The sequence below is a fragment of the Drosophila grimshawi genome, unplaced genomic scaffold (assembly GCF_018153295.1).
Source record: "Drosophila grimshawi isolate 15287-2541.00 unplaced genomic scaffold, ASM1815329v1 contig_44, whole genome shotgun sequence".
In the NCBI taxonomy this organism is placed as follows: domain Eukaryota; kingdom Metazoa; phylum Arthropoda; class Insecta; order Diptera; family Drosophilidae; genus Drosophila; species Drosophila grimshawi.
In genome coordinates, this window is record NW_025063240.1 from 16200137 (window position 1) to 16219408 (window position 19272).

At 46.9% G+C, this 19272-nt stretch overlaps 5 protein-coding genes across 5 annotated transcripts; 3 read left to right on the forward strand and 2 right to left on the reverse strand.

Annotated features, from left to right (window-relative positions):
• The first annotated feature begins 1354 nt into the window (after positions 1-1354).
• On the forward strand, positions 1355-3836 carry LOC6558006 (probable ATP-dependent RNA helicase Dbp73D). The gene is made up of 3 exons (XM_001984008.3): positions 1355-1413; positions 1473-2302; positions 2360-3836. The coding sequence occupies exons 1-3, from the start codon at positions 1391-1393 to the stop codon at positions 3532-3534; spliced, it is 2028 nt and encodes a 675-aa protein (XP_001984044.1). The 5' UTR covers positions 1355-1390; the 3' UTR covers positions 3535-3836.
• A 246-nt stretch (positions 3837-4082) lies between these two features.
• Positions 4083-4826, forward strand: LOC6558015 (peptidoglycan-recognition protein SB1). Its single transcript, XM_001984007.3, has 2 exons — positions 4083-4151; positions 4220-4826. Exons 1-2 carry the CDS (start codon positions 4100-4102, stop codon positions 4741-4743), a joined length of 576 nt encoding a protein of 191 aa, XP_001984043.1. The 5' UTR covers positions 4083-4099; the 3' UTR covers positions 4744-4826.
• A 75-nt stretch (positions 4827-4901) lies between these two features.
• Positions 4902-5892, forward strand: LOC6558022. Its single transcript, XM_001984006.3, has 2 exons — positions 4902-5405; positions 5463-5892. Exons 1-2 carry the CDS (start codon positions 5397-5399, stop codon positions 5784-5786), a joined length of 333 nt encoding a protein of 110 aa, XP_001984042.1. The 5' UTR covers positions 4902-5396; the 3' UTR covers positions 5787-5892.
• Positions 5893-6033: 141 nt separating this feature from the next.
• Positions 6034-6783, reverse strand: LOC6558027. Its single transcript, XM_001984005.3, has 2 exons — positions 6477-6783; positions 6034-6412 (listed from the first exon to the last, which is right to left on the reverse strand). Exons 1-2 carry the CDS (start codon positions 6486-6488, stop codon positions 6095-6097), a joined length of 330 nt encoding a protein of 109 aa, XP_001984041.1. The 5' UTR covers positions 6489-6783; the 3' UTR covers positions 6034-6094.
• A 1330-nt stretch (positions 6784-8113) lies between these two features.
• Positions 8114-17752, reverse strand: LOC6558039 (protein disabled). Its single transcript, XM_032743079.2, has 9 exons — positions 17422-17752; positions 16578-17248; positions 15276-15930; positions 13907-14164; positions 10490-13754; positions 10302-10396; positions 9542-10240; positions 9349-9478; positions 8114-9287 (listed from the first exon to the last, which is right to left on the reverse strand). The coding sequence occupies exons 1-9, from the start codon at positions 17525-17527 to the stop codon at positions 8180-8182; spliced, it is 6987 nt and encodes a 2328-aa protein (XP_032598970.1). The 5' UTR covers positions 17528-17752; the 3' UTR covers positions 8114-8179.
• Positions 17753-19272: the final 1520 nt, after the last annotated feature.

Here is a 19272-nt window from a genome sequence, read left to right on the forward strand (position 1 = left end):
CCAACGTGTGAAAAAGATAAGAAATATGTAGACCACAGAAGAGACAAAACTAAAAGAGAGAGAGAGAGAGAGACAGAGAGAGCGAGAGTATTGTGAGAGAGAGTGAGAGAAAACATGCTTATGCCCATTAGGAACATGTTGAAAATCAATTCAATCAAGATACTTCCTTCAGTGCTAAGATAGCAAAGCAACTGTGAGTTTTCTTATCAGTTACAAGAGTCAAATAAAAACAAAAAACAGCAATTCAATAAAGAAAGACAATCCATTAATCATACATCCTGATTCTGCGGAGCTTTGCTAGTAAATAATAACCTGCCTGGAGCTGGGCTTTTCCCAAAATAAACTCGAAAGAAAAGACTAAAGACCGCAACGCACGAGTTAATGAATGTTTGGCCTTTATTCTTGGTGACCACAAAGAACGCAGTCATCTGTGGCTTTTTTTTATATCCGCAATATACATATTTCAGCTTTTAATATTTTTAGCTTCTCTTTAGACATTATATATGTATATATATATAAATATATTTTATATTGAATGAATTTAAATAAGATTATCAGGTAAGTGGATCAATCTGAAATGAAGGGCCAGCAACCTGTTTTAATTAAAACACCATTAGGTCTCATTAGCAACAACAGAAGGAAGTGCATCACATTCAAAAGCAAGTCGAGAAAATGATCACAATCAAAAAATCTTCACTCTGTGACCAATCAAATTTTTGAGCATGTAAGCATTTGAAAAATTTCTCCGATTAACATAAAATTTGAATTCTATTTTTTGAGCAGCTGCAATGATAAATTATTATTAGTTTAGCTATGTCTTCTCCAACAGTGTCAAACGCACTTAACCGGTTTTTTCTGTTTACTATATTCACTGTCATTTGTTTAGCTAGAGACTTCGTAAGGTTTGCGGTTTTTTTCCTCACGTGGAGTCAACTCAGTGTAGAATCCAGATTAAATGAATCATACTTTGCAAAAAGACCCTTAAGCGTAGAAGTCGCGAAATTTTTGTACACGCATCAACGCATTAAAGACGTCAATTGTCGAAGAACTTAAATAAAATCACCCATGAGTCAGCATATGAGCTACTTACATATGTATTTCCGTTGGTTTATAATTACTATATTTACTTAAAAAAACAAATACAAATGTCACATGTTAATATTAATAGCCGTAAGTCGCAATTAGATGATTGGAAGATTCCCTCTATTTTGCATTAAATTTAAATGAACGCGCTATTAATAGCCGCTTTATAAATATATATCGATGTATCAAATAAAATATCGATGTCAGCTCACTGTGAATATCGGCAAAAGCATCGATGCTTTGTCTTGTAAAAACGTAAACAACAACTGGCAACACGTGCGCGGCTTTTACAAAATTGTTATTAAAAATGGAATTATTCACAGTAAATCGGTATATATAAACATTTAATATAAAACTCACGTATATTTATAAATATTCTCCGATCACAGTTACACCCAAGAGCACAACAAATCTACTAAATACAGCGGCGATGCAAACGAAGATGAAATACTGCAAAAACTTTTGCAGAAGGCAGAAAAGCGAAAAAGAAAACACGAAATCAGTGAGAAAGAAAAACCATTCGAAACAGTTGATGCAATTGAAGAGAAAGATGATGCGGAAGATGCACAGGGTGAAGATGCAGCAGCAGCATCACAGTCAGATAAAGAAGAGAAGCCCAAGGAAACGGAGCCATCAAATGATTTCCAAGTTCTTGGTGCAGATGCATCAGCGAAGCGCCCAAAAGTGGAAATGGTTTTACCCGCTTGGCTGGCGCATCCCACAATTATTGAAGGTGGCAGTCTGTTGTCCACTGATGCTACAGACGCGGAGACCGATGAGACATCCATCAAACAGCTGGCATATCTGGAGAAGCACACGTGCAGTGCGCTTAAGCAAATGAAGATCGAGCGTCTGTTTCCCGTTCAACGCGCTGTTATTCCATGGATCCTGGAGGCGCAATCCAAACCGGCACCGTTTCGACCACGCGACATTTGCGTCTCGGCACCGACCGGCAGCGGCAAGACTCTAGCCTTTGCCATACCCATTGTACAGCTGCTGGCCAATCGCGTGGAGTGTAAAGTGCGTGCTCTAGTGGTGCTGCCGGTCGCCGAGCTGGCGCTCCAGGTGTACAAGGTGTTCAGTGTGCTGTGCAGCAAGACGGAGCTGGAGGTGTGTCTGCTGTCCAAGCAGCATCGCCTCGAGGATGAGCAGGAGAAGCTGCTCGAGCAATATAAAGGTGTCTACTACTCCAAAGTGGACATTGTGGTCACCACGCCAGGTAAGATCATGTCTCTGTCGTAAATGAATACAATGAATAACACATTGTATCTCACAGGGCGCCTTGTGGATCATTTGCATGCCACGGAGGGATTCTGCTTGAAATCCCTGCAATTTCTGGTCATCGACGAGGCGGATCGCATAATGGATGCCGTTTTCCAGAATTGGCTGTATCACTTGGACTCGCATGTGCGTACCACAGCGGATCAGCTACTGACTGGGGTACAGGCACCACTCTGCTACCAAGAACTGCTCAACAGCTATGGCAAACAGCCACACAAACTACTCTTCTCCGCCACACTCTCACAAGATCCTGAAAAGCTGCAGAACTTGCGTCTATTTCAGCCCAAGCTCTTTACCACAGTGTTCACGTTGCCGGTGCTACCGTCTGCCTTGGACATCGCCGAGCTGCCCGAGCAGAGCAGTCAGTTTATTGGGAAGTACACAACGCCAACGGAGCTGACGGAGCAATATTGCGTGACAGAGTTGCGACTGAAGCCGCTGACGCTGTACACCATGGTGCAAACGTATGGCTGGAAGCGTTTCCTGTGCTTCACCAACAGTGCGGACACAGCGGATCGTCTGGCCTTTGTGCTTAAGCATCTGTTTCAGGGCTCACCCATCACAGTGGAGGAGCTCTCCGCGAATATGAAGGTGGGTGTGCGTGCCCGTCGTTTGGCGGATTTTGCAAAGGGCAGCATTCATGGGCTGGTCTGTTCGGATGCACTGGCGCGCGGTATTGATGTACCCAATGTGGACATTGTACTCTCCTACGAGGCGCCGCGTCATATCAAGACTTATATTCATCGTGTGGGCCGAACAGCGCGTGCCGGACAAAAAGGCACAGCAATAACGCTACTCACCGAGAAGGATCAGGCGCCATTCAAGAAAATGCTCTACGAGGTGGGCAAATCGATGGGTGAGGAGCTCACCGTCTCAGCGGACGTTGAAGTAGAGCATGCGGACATCTACAAGACTGCGCTGGAGGAGCTGCGCCGTCGCCAAGAGAAACGGAAGAGCGAGATGAAGGTGGAGAAGATGCGCATTACACGTAAGGCGGCTCTACACAAACAGCTGGAGACTGGCGACAAACCACTGACGCTGATGGAGAAGCTGCAGGTGAAGACGGCAATCCAACTGCTGCCCGAGGAGAATGCGCCAAAGGAAAAGAAACAACCCAAGCCAAGACCCACAAAAATGGCCAAGCCAAAGCGCAAACCAATCAAAAAGTAAAGGAACCCCTGGTTTTCTTGGGTAATCACCCAGAACTTAGAAACGTTCAATCTATAGCTATAATATATGTATATATATATATATATATGTATAGTAATATATTATGTATATATACACAGTTGATGAATTTGTCTTATCACTGGAAAGGCCAAGTGATTCCCCTGCGGGTACTTCATCAAAAACATAAAAAATTTACTGCTCTCCCAGCACATCGAAATTTGTATGCTCTTTAAAAAGATGCTGTGTGTGTTTATACAACTTTGACCCTTGCTTTAATGTTAAGAATTGTTTAAATAAAATTCAATTTTTTTACTATTGTTATCAACAAGACATAAATTTGTAAATATGATTTACACTCTGAGAACTTATACAATTGTTGAGACTTTCTAGGAGGACAGTAAAGTTGAGAACATATTTACAAAGAAACAACTTATTAAAACTGCTCGCCACAAAATCGTTGAGTATATTAATATACCTCAATCAGTTAACTACATTTCAAGCACCTTATCTGGCTATTTAAAAAGCTTGCTTGCCAGAACAGATCTCATAATGAAAACGTCCAGCGATGAACACAGCAGCAATAAAGTTTTTGGCAGTTGTAGCGCTCTGCACCATCGGTAAATGATCAATTAAGTAATCGGGTAATAAAACTTGTTTCTAATCACCTCATCAAATTTGACTTTAGCACTCTCTCCGACGACGCAAGCGTTGACTATTCAACCTCGCAGCAGCTGGAATGCTGCTAGTGCTCGCTCCCCATCACGGATCAGTGGCGCCGTCGAGTATGTAATCATCCACCACTCGGATAATCCCAATGGATGCACTACGTCAGAGCAGTGCCAGCGCATGATCAAGGCCATCCAGTCGGATCACAAGGGCCGACGCAAGTTCAGCGATATTGGCTATAACTTTATCATTGCCGGCGATGGCAAAGTGTATGAGGGACGTGGCTTTGGACTGCAGGGATCTCATGCACCCAACTATAATCGCCGCAGCATTGGCATCGTCTTCATTGGCAACTTCGAGAGCAGCGCACCCTCAGCACAGATGCTCCAGAATGCCAAGGATTTAATTGATATGGCCAAGCAAGGTGGCCATCTGAAGAATGACTACACTTTGTTGGGCCATCGTCAGACAAAGGCAACTGCCTGCCCTGGAACAGCTCTTTACAATGAGATTAAGACCTGGCCTCATTGGAAACAGATTTAAATTATTGGATCAATTCAATTAACTGCCGCTTGAATTTTGATATATTGAACGTTTTTTTATAAAAATATACTTGCAAATTTAAAGCATTTTACTCATTGCATCCCAAATGACGCTTTAAAAAAGTATTATCTGATATCTCACATCCCTATGTCATGCGCATAAGATTTGTACAACTCCTTGGATTATTGGATTTAGAATTAATTACGCTTATCGCTTTTTGAGTTGAGGGCATAATAAATATTTAGGCAAACTAAGATAATGTCAATTAACCATTTAACAAGACCCTACACGCGCTTGAAAAGTTATCGCTGTTCGATTTGATGCGATAACAATACTTTGTTGACTCAGCTGCTGTTTGATTTGCATAATATGTATAGTCAACCCCAGAAGAATGGTCTTACGTCAACGAATCGAGCTTAAGCAATAAGCAAATGAGTGCCCTTGAGCTGCACTGCTTTCCAAGCACCCAGATGGTCAGCTTTACGATCCAAAAAGGCTAGACCTCCATAAACGAACGACTGCATTTGAAAAGCAAATACATTGCAAATGCCACAATCAGATGGGAATGCTTTATAAATAGCCAGGCAGAAGAGCAATGCGACAGTGACCAGCAAGCCAGCGGTGCAAGCGAATCCCTTCAAGACAATCTAAACATGAAGCTCGTGAGTTCAATGTAAATAATTCTGCAGTTCCATTCAAATGCATCTCTCCATTTGCAGCTCATCCTCGGCTGTCTGCTGTTGGCTATCGCACTGTGCCGGGCCAGCATAATACCTGCCCACGCTGGATTAGGTGTTCCAGTGGCCGCCGCTCCTGTGCCAGCTCTGGTGCCAGTCGCCGGAAGCCATCAATTTGTGGCCCGCAACTACAACGGCTACTATGTGCCGACGACGACATCCACAGCTTGGCCAGCTTGGTCCGCCTATCCGAATACCTACTACAAATATAGCGGTGGTTATCCCACCTACACTTATCCCTATAGCTACCCTTATGGCTACTATCCCAGCTATAACTATGGCTATGGATATAAGAGTGTCTGGTAATGGAATGAATATCTTTTTCTTTAACTATAATAAAATATTATTGTGATCTAAGTTCGATGTATAACAATGTATAAATATATATACTCGTAATCCATATTTGAAAGTATTTTCCTACACTTTTTTGATTACGATTTGTTGCCAAAAGAAATATGCAAGTGTCTCTATGCCGCTGTCCATGTCTGTTGTTGGTCTTAAGCCAAGCTTCACTTGTAGTTGGATTACTTAAATTGACTTTGATTTTTGGTTAACCAACTTTTGCTTTTATTTTACTTAAGATATATTTGCTTGCAAGTTCAGGCGCTAATTAGTTAAAATATGAGTGGAGCGGGAGCTGGAGCTGCGGCAATGAATCTGGCAGGCTGTCCAAAACGAGCTGCCGCAGCTGGAAAGCCAAAAATCGTTGAAAATCCGGCCAAATCCGCTGGGCTGGCCAACAAGCGAGCGGGTGGTGCAAAGGCGGCATTGAACTGGTTAAAGTAATCCAGACGCTGGCTGCTCGAAACGGCCAACGGAGCGGGTGCAGCAAAAGGAGCCGCCACAGGAAAATTGGTATAGGGCACAGGAGCGGGCAACACAGCCGCCTGGGCGACCACAGACGCCACCAAAGCCAGTGATAAAAGAAGGATCTGAGAATGGATGTAAAAAAAAATAATTTAAAGGAGTTTTTGAAATTGGAATTATTTTACAAACCATTTGCTGCATTTTGAGGGAGATTTTGTGAATGCTTTTGATGCTGCTGTTCTTCTGACTAACTCCGCGAGTTGAATATGCAACGATTTCTTTATGCTGTTGGTTTTTATAGGCGTTGCAGTTGCTCCAACTTGTCACGCATTTGGATGCACACTTAGCCAAATTGCAGAGTAAGTCAATCGTATGCAAATCGATTTCAATTTACGACATGACACCTTTTTGGACAAACTCTGATTGATGGTTTTTTGGTAGCGTCAAATGCTGCTCCAATTAAAGTTGCTCAACAGCAATCGAAAGAACTCAAAAATATAAATAATATTAAAAGGCTTCATCAAAGTTAAAAGATATAGTTTTTGTATGCTCATTTCACATTTTAATTGATAGAACAAATATAATAATAACTATTTGTATGCGCATTCGTATAAATGTAAATCATGGATACATATCATATATATATATATATGTATATATAGTATGTGAAATATATATATATATATATCTCAATATTTGATAGCTGTTTTGGTTACCTGTTGATCGTTCAGTTGTTGCTTTTGTTTTTAGGCGATGTTTTAATATTTAGTGTTTTATATTCTATATATGTAGTTAATTATTAATAAACACTTTAGGCTAGTTAAACGTTATATGGTATATGGTATATGGTGTGTGGTAGGTATAATGGTATGTTCGATATTACGAGTATGTAGTTGTAGTAGTTATGCAACACTTTGGATAGTGATTAATGATTAACACTAAGCTAGACGACATTTAGCATAGGCAATAATTAGTTGCTTTCGTTTACTTAGAGTTGAGGATGAGTATTTGGATTTAAATCAACACTAAAAACAAACGCTCTATTAGTTGTTATCGTTATCGTTAATGTTATCGAATTATATTTAGCATAAATAACTAGGGTAGTTGTTCTGTGTTGTGGATAGTTTCAGAAATCGCTCCTCTCTTTTTCTATATACAATCTAAACTTGGAATTTATAACTAGCAGCGCCGCAACAAGATCGGTTAGCACAAGTTGAGGTTCGGGTTGGAGGAGGGGGGGTTGGGTGTTGAGGGGGGTATTTATCAAATAAAGGTCATAGGTTAAAACATGTACATAAAATCACAGTCTATTGTTTAAGTTAAGGATATCTATATGGCAATTAATTTGACTAGACAAAGCAGACAGACAATTATTGAAGGGGGCGTGTGAAGGGGAAGGGAGGTGGGGTTGACTCAGGATTTGCATTCCGACTTGGTTTCGCTTAGAGGCCTCTCTACCAAAGAACATCGTAGTTGTAGACATGCTCGGATGAGGCGATAATCAAACACTTGACAAACTCATCGAAACTCCTTTTCAGTTTCCATTTTCTTGGCTTGCGCAGGAGCTGCAAAGGCTTCAACTTGGTCCTGGCTTGCTTTGGCTTGCCAGACTCGTGCCACGGACTGGTCGAAGTGGATGTGGTTCGAGTTGCCACCGGCTGCTGCGGAAGCTGTTGCTGCACTTGCGGCACATTGTAGTAGTCGTGCTGACGCAGACGCTCCATCGTCTGGAGGCGCTGCTCCTGATAGTAGTGATTGAGATTGGTCAAGAAGTAAAAGTCGCCATCGTTGATGACATCGATTTCGGCATAGTTGCCGCCATCGCTTTCCGGCTGCTCAGCTGTCGATGTTGTTGCTGCTCCTGTTGTTGCCTGGGCAAAGAGTTGATCAAATCACATGTTTTCATCGAACTTGGCAAAGTTGCTGTCCTCGTTCCACTGAAACTTGTTGGCATCCTGTTGCCCATCCTTGTCACCCTGGCCAGCCATCGGCTGTTCGTCGGGCGATTTGAAGAACTCATCGTCCTCGAAGGGATCCTCGTGCTTCTTGGCGAATATGTTGACCGATTCGGATTTCTTGATCAGCTCCTGACGCTGCTGCAACTTGCTGCTGCGCATATTTTGCTTCCGGCTCGAGGCTGACGGCGCCGCCGGTGATGCCTGATCCTTGTCAAAGTCAAAGGAGGCCTTGGCAAAGTCATCCTCGAAGGCGGCATCATCGAATTGCGACACCTTCACATTGTCATCGAAGCGCAACTTTTGTGTGATGGGCGGCGTCGATGCTGGTGGCGTCTCCACCTCAAAGTTGCCATCCCGCTGCTGCTGCTGCTGTTGTTGCTGCTGCTGAAGCTGCTGCTGCAACTTCTCGCGCTCGGAGAAGTCGTTGGAGAAGCGAAACAGCGACTTGGAGCCACCCGTACTGCTGGCCGAGATCAGGCCAGCTGGTGTCGAATTGCAACTGGAGGCGGTGCCAGCTGGTGCTGGCGGCGGCGAGCTTTGATTAAAGTCCGACTCAAAGCCGTCGTCGAAATTGAATTTACTGCCGCCGGTGGCAACAGGTCCGCCCGAGGATTCACCGCCGCTCATCATGACCGCTGTGCTGCTCGCATTCGAACGGGGCGTCGGCGTCTGCTCATAGCTATCCACAAAGCCATAATCGCTGTTGACGTTGTTGTTGTTGACAATGCCACGCGACGCCCGATTCTGACCAGACAGCTTGGCTAGCGCGGGAGCATGTCGCTCCTGCTGTCGGCGCTCGCTCTCCAGCATGCGCTGATGCATCTCGTGGCGACGTCGATTCAACCGCTCGAATTTATCCTCATCTGTGGGCGGCTCATCGTCCACATAGTCCTCGTCGTCGTCGTCATCATCGTCATCGTCAGCGTTGCGCTGGCAACTGATGTAGTCGTAATTATCTCGTACGCCACGCCCACTGCCATAACGTACACCGCCCACCGTGGCCAGATCTTTGGCGCTGCGTGCGCGTGTCTTCTTGCGAAATCTGCGAAGAGTTTGGAATGTGAGTTTGGAGTTTGAGCTGCATTAAAAGTTCAGTTACTCACCTGCGATCCTTTTCGCCATCGGATGGCGTCTGGGCGAGAACAGCAGCCCGCCGACTCTCGGCTAGACGACGCTCCGTTTCCGCAGCACTCGCTGGACGCTTCCACGACTTCTGACCAGGCAAACTGGGCTCTGTCAGTTTATAGATAGATATAGATTAAGATATGTAAAAATTCCATCATTCATGCGACTTACCCTCACCATCCCAGGGACTGGAGCCGCTGCTCTTGCGCAGACGCTGTGGAGCCGCACCTGGCACCACATCGCCGCCTAGCTGGCTGGGCCTTTGGAGGCTGCGCTGTCGCTGCTGGAAATCCTGCTCCGAGTCCTGTTCGTAGTCAATGTCGCCGGTGACGCGCAGCTTGGCCGCGGCGGATGTGGCCGGTTTGCGTAGCGAGCGCGTCTTCAGCTCGCGATCCCGTTCGCGGTACTCATCACGGCTATCCAGACTCCCGTAGACATCGCCACCACTGCCAAAGCTGCGTCGTCGTCGCGTCGAACTCTCGAAGGACTCAACGCTCTCGCGATCGAAGGATTTGCGCTCCCGTTCCCGCTCCCTATCCCTATCCCTATCCCGCTCCCGCTCGTACAGATACTCGGGCCGTGACTTGTAGCTGGGTCCCATGGGCGAGCGTCGCTCCTCGTAGACGTTCTCATAGTCAAACTCATAGCTGGGACGCGCATAGTCTCTGTACTCTCGTTCCCGATACTTGGAGCGCTCACGTTCACGCTCCCGGGGCAGCGGCTGACCCCGCTTGTCGTACATCGGTGCCGGCGGACCATAACTGGAGCGCTCGTAGGCGCTGCGCTCAAAGGAGCGCGCTCGCACGCCCTGCTCCATCTCCTGCGGCGACCAGGTGTGATGCGCCGGATGATGATACCAGCTGGGCGACTCTACAGCAATAAAATTAAATGTTTAAATTTGAAGTAGCCACGGAGCAGAAACTAAGCTTACCCAGCTCAAAGTTATCCCTGCTGCGTGAGAGTCCATGCTTGAACTTGCGCGGCGGCTGCTCCCGATCCCGGCGAGCACAGAACTCGGCGTCGTAGCTGCAAGTGAACGATTATGCATTAGTAATACTCACTTAGAAGAGAAATAATCTTAGGTTTTAATAATTTGGTCTAGGTTAGGTTCAAACTTACTCGTAATCCTCGTCGCAGGAGTTGAGGCGTCGTGCGTGGCGCATGTAGTAGCCATGCGGGGCATGCGGATGCGGCGGCAGCTGGGTGGGTGGCGGTAAGCCACGGCGCTGCTGCTGCTGCTTGAGATACTCGGGCGTATCGTCGTCCCAGGGACTGAGATCCCGCGAGGAGGAGGATGTTTGCTGGCGTTCCTTTTTGGCCCAGCGGCGTTGCTGCTGCTGCTTGGACCAACCGCCGCCGGCATCGTCACGCGGATCCGAGCTGCATGGCGACTCAGCGGTGTCGTGCTGCGACGTATTCGAGGCGGGTGGCGGGGGCAGGGTGAGCCGTGCCTTGCCCTTGTTGTGGCTGCTGCTGCTGCCGGCGCTGGCGACTGGCGCCACTTTGGGTGAGTCGAAGGTGGCCCAGGAAGGTTTCTCCATCTGCATCTGCTTGGTGGCCGTATCGATTAGCTGCGATACAGCGGACAGCTGCGATGGCACCGGCGATGCCCCAACTGGATGCAATGACGGCGCCGGCGATTTCTGGAGCGGAATGGGCGAAGTGCTCACATCGTTGAACTGCGACGGCGTGTGCAGGCTGTGCGGCGGAGGTCCTCGCGATGTGGATGTGGCCGGGGAGATGCGATCGCGGGAGTCCAGCGACAGATTGGAGATGGCACGTTGCATCAGCTCGTCGATTTCGATGTCATCGCGACCAGGCGCACTGACCACGGTGAGGAACTTGTTGTCCTGCTGCTTGGGCGGCAGCTGTTCCTGTTCCGACTTGAAGTCGGGCTTCTCGGCACTGGTGGACAACTTTTCGTACTGATCCTGGGCGCTGACGGGTTCCGCATCCTTCTCATTGCTATCCATGCTGCTCTCACCGCCCGCATCCTCATCCTCGTCCTCATCGTCGTCATCATCGTCATCGGCAATGGTCAGCGCCGAGGATGAGGGCTCGGCAGGCAGGCCGCGACTATCGACGAGGCCACGTCGATCGTGGCTGCTGTCCATGATCTGTCGGATGTCCTGATCCTCGTTGAACTCATCGCTGAACAAATCCTGCAGCAGATCCTTCTCGGCCAGAGCTGGCACAGTGCTCGTCGGCAACGGTGGCGGCGGCGCCTTATCGAACAGATTCTCGACGAGAATAATATCTCGCAGTGCCGCATAACGATCCTTGGCCTGGGCAACCACCTCGGTGATCTTGGTATCGATTTTGGGCGGAGCTGGAGGTGGAGGTGGCTCCATTTCCAGCTCGGGCATATCGATGTCCAGCTGTGGATGCTGTTGTTGCTGCTGCTGCTGCTGATGTTGTTGTTGTTGTTGCTGCTGCTGCTCCTGCTGCTGTGCCTCATCCACTGGCGGCGGCGTTAAATCACCCATGAGATCCGTTTCCTGCTGCTGCTGCTGCAGCTCCTGATCGATAATCTCCCGGAAGACGGCATAGCGATCCGCTGGCGGCACCGCAGGCGCTGACAAAGTGGGCGCCTCATTAAAGTTGGCAAAGTTAGCGACAAACCCATCCGGAGCGAGATCCTCACCGAACGTATCATCGAACTTGGCCACAAACGAGGTCTGCTGATCAAAGTTGACCTTAAACACAGCCGCCGTTGAGGAGGAGGCGGTGCCCACAGGAGCAGCTGGCGATGCCAATTGCTGAGCGGGACTCGTCCGGGATTTGCAGGTGTGCACCAACTGATCCCCAGTGGACTGCAGATAGTCGGACAAATAGGAGGTCAACTGGACGAGGGTCATGGTGCTCAGCTTGCTAGCAGGCACATTCAGCCTGAGGGCCAGATCATCCATGCCCAGCGTGAGCAGTTGCGTCAGCGTAATGTCCGGCGCGAGTGCAGTGGCTGCCGCCGCCTCCTTTTGCGCCTGTGCCTGCAGTATTTCCGCCTTGTTCTCATAGATATCCTGCGGACGACCCAACGAGGCCTGGCGCTGTGGACGCGCTCGACTGCTGCCCGTTTGCGTGGGTGGCGGCAGCAGTGGTGGCGGCGGCGTCGGCGTTGCTGTCGATGTCGCTGTCGATGCGGATGTGCCACCACCCAAGGGCGCCAGATAATCGTCGTCGGTGTGGCCGGGCTTCCGAGGACGACCCGGTCCGGGGAAGTAGCCATCGGAGCGACCCACTCGCCGTGAAGGCAATGGAATGGGCGGGGCGTCGATGCTACGGCGGAGCTGGTTGCTCGAATGGTTCAAGTACTCGTAACGGCCGACAGGTGGCGCCGTCGCTGTGGGCCTTATGATGAGATCACTGAACTGTTTCTTGGGCGGCAACGGCGGCGGTTCAGCATACGGCGTAGAATCGGGTCGTGGCGGTGGTTCGGGAGCCGCCTCATTCTCACTGAGCGAATCGCTCTCTTGCAAACGGCGCATATTGACGCTGGAACCAATGCCCGATGCGGAGTCGCCACGCTTGGAGAAACGCGCCTGGCCAAACAGATGAGGCATCTTTTTGTTCGAAATGCTCGAGATGACATCGAGTGGACCGCCCACGTTGACCACACTGGCAACGGGCGTGGGACGATGACGCACACTGCTCGGCACCGGCTCCAGCCGGGATATGTCCGCCTGCCAAACATCCGATTGAGATTGACTCTGAGATTGAGATTGCGTTTGTTGCTCGGGCGGCAACTGCACCTGGAGTGGACCATTGAAGACGGCGGGGGAGCTGCTGCTGGTCGTCTCAAACTCGAAGGCATCGAGTTTGGCGAAGAGATCCCCCTCCTGAAACGGATCCGGATCGCTCTTCTTGCGCGTCGGCGAAAATGGATCCGTGTCGCGTGGCAACAGCACCGGATTCGCATCCTGTTGCTCCTCCAGATTGTGAATGGTGGTTGCGGGCTCTGTGGTATAATAGTTGAGCGCTGTATTAGTTGACTTGGACATGGCTGCGCTCTGACGTAGCATTAATTTGAGTTTGGCTGCCGAAAAGTCTTCGGCTTGATATTGCGACAGAGTTGGGGTCTGTGTGTGAATGTGAGCGATATGAGAGTGTTGCAGTTGGGATTGGGATTGGGATTGGGCTTGTGGTTGCGTATTTGTATAGATTTGGGATTGAGATTGGTGCTGTGATTGCTGTGACTGTTGCTGTTGCTGACTAGGACTAAGCTGGGAGCGGGAGCGGGGACGTGTGCTCGATTGGTTAGTGTTAGTTGTTAGTAGCAATTGTTGTTGCAGTTGCAGTTGCTGTTGCTGCCCAAGGCTGGCGGTGGCTATTAGTGGGTTAGTTGCTGTTGGATTGCTGCTGCTGTTGCTGCTGCTGCTGGAGTTGCCTGTTGTGATTAGTGCAAGTGCAATTGTTAGTCGTGTTAGAAGACAGCAATTTTGTTAGTTGTGCTTGCTGCTGCTGCTGGTGAGGTTGGATGTGTTTTTGGTTGGGTTTGGTGGGGGTGAACGGGTGGGTGTTTATGGGTGTGGTCAGTACCTGATGCAGTTGCTACTTCTATGTTAGTAGTAGTTGTTGCTGTTGTTGTTGCTGTTGTTATGGTTGGGCTGTTGTTGTCCTCGAATATGGAGTCCCTATTAGTGCCACCCAGAAAGTCATCAAAGTTATCGCCCTGACTGGTGCCGAGCTCCTTGAGCAGCTTCTTGGGCGGATTCTTAAGCTCTTGGAAAAAGTATTTCTTATCGACATAGGGCCGAGTGCGCCCAATGCCCAACGGATCCAGATCTGTGAACGCGTCTGGGCAACCCACCAAAATTAAAGCAACGCACAACGAGAAAAGCAGTGAGCAAAATTCAGTAATGGAGACAAAGAGAGAGAGAGAAAGAGAGAGACTCTCATCAGTCACTGTTTACGGTGACTCAAAATAAAACTAGCGTGCAATTTGTGAGAGAACTGAGTAAGAAACTTAAGAGAACAAATTGAAACTGAACTGAACTGAAACTAAGGATTGTAAATCAGCACTTTAAAGGAGTAAAACAACAACAAAACAACATTAGAAGCGGTGCTTAATGAGTTAGTAAGTTAGTTTAGTATGAACTTAGACTAAAATAAGCTGTCGAAAAGAGCTGCATTCAGTGTGGATGCGATTCAAGCACGGATTTAACTTTAAAATGCCATTTAATCATTTTTTAAATCAACTGTTAAGCAGCTGTTAAGCTGTTAATAAGCTGCTAAAATGTCAATTAACATAATATTGCATTAATGTTAAGTAGCATAAATTTACAGTGTCTTAGAGAAACATGTTTTAAACTCGGAAAACATAGCAGCTCTCAACCCCATAATTATGATTGATGGCTCAGCAGTGAGCGCAGTATATCTATTAGGTAATGCTAGTCCCCCATTAAAACTAACAACTAGTTGAGCTTGATTAACATAATCAGACAACGCCAAGCGAGGCTTCTTTTTACAGACTGTTAACATAAGAAATATTTAATCGAATTAACAGCTAACCTTGACTGTTATCTTAACATTAACATAGAAATTTCAGAAATGTTGCAAATGAAGAACAAAAGTTGCAAGACATTAAAGACAACTTTGTAAATTTGTAGACAGAATTTGATGTATTACATAAACTATTTCTATTTGTGTTAAGAATTTTCTTCGTCATCTTGAACTATAAGTGAAAAAGCGAGCAATTGATTGCGACTCATTGAGCTCATCTGTGTCTCAGTTCAGCAATTGTCGACTCCCCTTTGCCTCAACTACCCCCATTCCCCTTTGCATCCATCTTGAATGGCAGCTCTTTGATGTGTGTGTGTGTCTGTGCTTGTTGTGTGTGCGTGTGTGTTGGGTGTTGTTTGCTTGTGGCAATCATTTATTAACGAACTTCACTTTGTGTGCAACTTACCCGACATGACTGCAACTGCCGTTGTTGTTGTTGCTGGGGCACCCTCTGCAGCCTCAGTGGCAGCTGCCAGGCTGCTCAAAGCACTTAACCCCACATCGATAGTGGATGTGGCTGCTGCGGAGGGAGCTGCTGCCGCAGAGATTTCGCTGATTTGCTGAGTGGGCGTTGCCGATGATTCTCTGGTTGCCAGCGGTGCCATTGGCAGATTGGCCAACACTGCGGCTGCTGACATTGGCGTTGGTGTCGTCGTCACCCTGGTGGTATCGAAGACATCGTGTTGCTGCTGCAACTCATGCAGCCAACTATCATCGTCATCCGGCTGCAGTGTGGCCGGTGATCCACTGGCTCCAGGTGCCGGCGATATCAGTGTGGACATCGCATCCAGCCCGGCAACACTCTCGGGTGTCTTGCTCAGCTGCTGCTTGTGACGTGTGCGTCCCGATTCCGGTGGCGGTGGCAGAATATTATACGACGGCACATAAATGAAGGAGTCCCCAAACGGATCATCCTCACTGGCCGACTTGGCCAGTGGTGCACCTGGATGTGAGGTTGCCGGATCATTGGGCGTTATGCGCTCCATTTGACTAATGCCACGCTGCAGCGACGTCAGCTCTTGCTCCAAATCCACAAGGTCTGCGACGGATTCGGGCGAGATCTGAAAGTAGCAGGAAGTTATTATTTTTTATTATATTTTATTTATTATTATTAGTTATTTTTAGAGGCGAATCATTTGAGAGGGCTGCTGACTGGGATCATATGAAACATAAAAAGGTCTCCAGATAGGCATTTGGAGAGATGGACATGATTAAAGGGAGGAGAGAAAAAGTCTTACTCTGCATAATCATAGATATCGTATCTAATCTTAGATATTTACTCCAACATAAAGAACGTAAACAGTTATTCAGATCAATAGATAAAAATAGGAAGAGGCAGGAGAGATCTTCCTCTGCTTATTATATAATCTTGTGTAAATCTACTCTCTAATTATATATGTTTTATCTTATTTTAGATATTTACTCTAACGATAAATTTAATCAACGAATGAACGGATAACATTACTAAATAGGAGAGCGAAATCTTTCTCTGCTGATTGCATAATCATGTATAATTATCCCCTTTTATATATATCCTGACTAGGAGTTGAAATATAATCAGCTGGGCATAATCTTAGAGATCTACTCTAATCTTCTCGTATCTTAAAGATCTACTCTAAAAACTGATCGGTTTTGGGAGATAGTAAAAATGTGGATGGACTTCTATATATCCCCATTATATATGTATTCAGTTTACTCCCATTTTTACCTCCTTGCCTGCCACGCCCGCTACTCGCGACACATCCAGATTGACGCCGAGTCGCGTGAGTCCCACGCCATTCGAGGAGGATGCACCGAGCATGCTGAGATTAGCCGCTGCAGCATGGGCTGCTGAGGAAGAGGCGCTGCCGGAGGTGCCGGAGGCAAGATCACCGTGTGCGCTCTTCAGCGAGGACAGGGTGGCCAGCTGGCTGGCATGATCGTGGAGAGCCTTGCCTTGGATCTGCTGGCGTGCCATCTCGATCTCCTTCTTCTTCAGCTCGAAGACGACCTGGAAGAGATCGCGCATGGCCAGCACCACCTGGCTGGCCGCCTTGTCCGTCTTGATGCCAAAAAACCGATGCCCACTATCTGGTGACCCAAATATATAGCCAAATGCACGCGAATCCGTCATGTCCTGGGCAATGAACGAGATCTTGTGCACCGGATGATGATACAGGGAATCGCTGGTCTTCTCGTCGCGCAATCGCAGTCCATCAATGGTCACATGGATGATGATGCGCTGCTTGTGCTCGCCGGCGGCTCTTATGGCCATCTTCAGATCCTGCAACGCCTCCTGGCACATGCGATCCCCGCGCGCCTCCCCCACCTCCAGTATGCCAATCAGCTTGGCCTTGAACTGGACGCCATCGCCAAAGAAGCGGCCGGGATCATTGCGATCTGCAAAAAGAATTTGAAAATCAATATTTCAACATTATACATATGCCAAAAATCTATATTTGGAATTCTCATATCTGTATCTATATTGGAAAAACCAAACAATTCAAAACAATTGACGATATGTTTTTTTCTTTTGTTTTGTTTTGTTTTCTTTTTGTCTTCTTTATGCTAACGTTTTGCGTAATTTGTTTCCTCGGCGCCAGTGTTGCCAATGCCAAAAGTTTGTGCCAACGAAAGATTTGAAGTTGCCTGCAGCTTGGAGACCAAAGATTTGACCATTTTTCCAACAGTGAATAAAACTGATCTCAGAACATGCTGTATTCAAAAGTAGCTCTGTGTGTGTGTGTGTGTGTGTTTGTGTGTGTATGTGTTGTGTATGTGTTGTGTGTGTTGTGTATGACATTCAGAGCATTTCCAGCAGTGAGCAGAAGAAAGGCACACAATGCGCAAACGGGCAAACAATAATAACAAATAAAACGATTTGCACGACGTATTTTCTGTTGTACTTTAATTAAAAAAAAAAAAAACACCAACAACAACCAAAAATGAAAAAAAAACAACAAACTCGCGGAAAATAGCAGAAAAAGCAACCGCTTCGAAGCGCGCTCAGTGAATGAATGACGACAGCGACGACAAACAAAACAGCAAATGCTGCTCTGCGCTGCTCTCTCTCAATGCGTTGCGTTGCGTTGCGATGCTGCTCTCTCTCTATCTCTCTCTCTGGTGGGAGTGGGCCTCAGCCGCAGAGCAAACAAAAAGGCAAGCACACACACAGTTAAACACACACGCAGACAGCACTGGAATTTCACGATTATTTTGCGTTAACAATAAAATGTGAGTGAGAGAGAAAGAGAGAGCGCTGCTGTTGCTGTTGTTATTTGCTAAAACCTTAAGCAGCAGCTGCACCACCTGCCGACAACAGCAGCGACGCCGCGACGCCGGCGCAGCAGCTGTCAGTTAAACGATCTAGCAACGATCAAACACGTTCGTCATGCAATCCCTGGCAGCGTTGCAGTGCTATCGAAAGAAAAATATTGTGCAATCAATGGTTGTACTTACATTTACAAGGACTCGTTTTTTTGCGCAGCGTTTGCATTGTTGCTATTATGAACGGATTGGCATTCGTATAACGTCGAATGGCTGCGCCTCTGCTTTGCTGCCTCTGAACAAGGGCAGCTTCAACCAAAATGGGGAGGAAGGTTGTATCGTATTTTTAAACCGGTTGCAGTGCACAGCGACACAGGGTGGTTACCAACAACTCTACTACTTCTACAGCATGCACCGTTGTTGTCCTTCCACGTTGACTTTTGACATTTGAGCGTAAGCGTTGAATCTTTATTTACACACCTTCCAGCTGCTTTTCTCAATCTCTTTCTTGGGTGCTTATTTACTATAACGGTTGTAGCTTCTCTCACTTTTGTTGTTGTTGTTGTTGTGATCGATATCAGCCGGCGGCATTACAAATACTCACGTCAAGATTATCGATTTTTCAATCGGCGAATGTATGTATGTGCGTGTCTATTTATTTTGCCTACTTTTTGGCGTCTTGAATCACACGAAGCGACGCCTTTTAGTATGCTGCATTCTTACGTCGCACAGCTTCAGCCTTGAATAATCAATAAGCTGCGTACCTTCTTTTTTTTGCTTGTTTTTTTAATTTTATATTTTCGTTATTTATATTTGTTAGCTTATTTTAGTGCTTGGCCATGCAAAAAAAAAAGGATGCTTTTCTGCTAGACAATTGAGTATTTAATCGTGCAATTGAAAATTTAATTTATTGCTTTTAATTAACGTTAAATTTCGTCGTCGACTTTGCACAGAATACTTGTGACACTATTAGCTGCCTTTGGTCGTTTATTTAGCTTTTTAAATGTGCGATTTGAGTGGATTTTATGCTTATTTGTATATACGCCCACAAAGCACGAAATGGACACAAAAAAAACTCCAAGGATACCAAAAAGTGGGGTGTTTTTTATTGGCCAAGCACACCCTGTGCATGCCGGCATATGTGCTATCGATAGCAA

Bases quoted from the DNA above. Each gene is read 5' to 3' on its own strand.
- LOC6558006 (XM_001984008.3), top strand. From the start codon at position 1,391: ATGGAATTATTCACAGTAAATCG. The intron at 1,414-1,472 runs GTATATATAAAC...CTCCGATCACAG, and splicing joins GAATTATTCACAGTAAATCG to TTACACCCAAGAGCACAACA. The intron at 2,303-2,359 runs GTAAGATCATGT...TGTATCTCACAG, and splicing joins CATTGTGGTCACCACGCCAG to GGCGCCTTGTGGATCATTTG.
- LOC6558015 (XM_001984007.3), top strand. From the start codon at position 4,100: ATGAACACAGCAGCAATAAAGTTTTTGGCAGTTGTAGCGCTCTGCACC. The intron at 4,152-4,219 runs GTAAATGATCAA...ATTTGACTTTAG, and splicing joins TGTAGCGCTCTGCACCATCG to CACTCTCTCCGACGACGCAA.
- LOC6558039 (XM_032743079.2), bottom strand. From the start codon at position 17,527: ATGGTCAAATCTTTGGTCTCCAAGCTGCAGGCAACTTCAAATCTTTCG. The intron at 14,165-15,275 runs GTAAGTTGCACA...TGGGTTGCCCAG, and splicing joins GGCAGTTGCAGTCATGTCGG to ACGCGTTCACAGATCTGGAT. The intron at 9,479-9,541 runs GTAAGTCGCATG...ATAAACTGACAG, and splicing joins CAGTCCCTGGGATGGTGAGG to AGCCCAGTTTGCCTGGTCAG.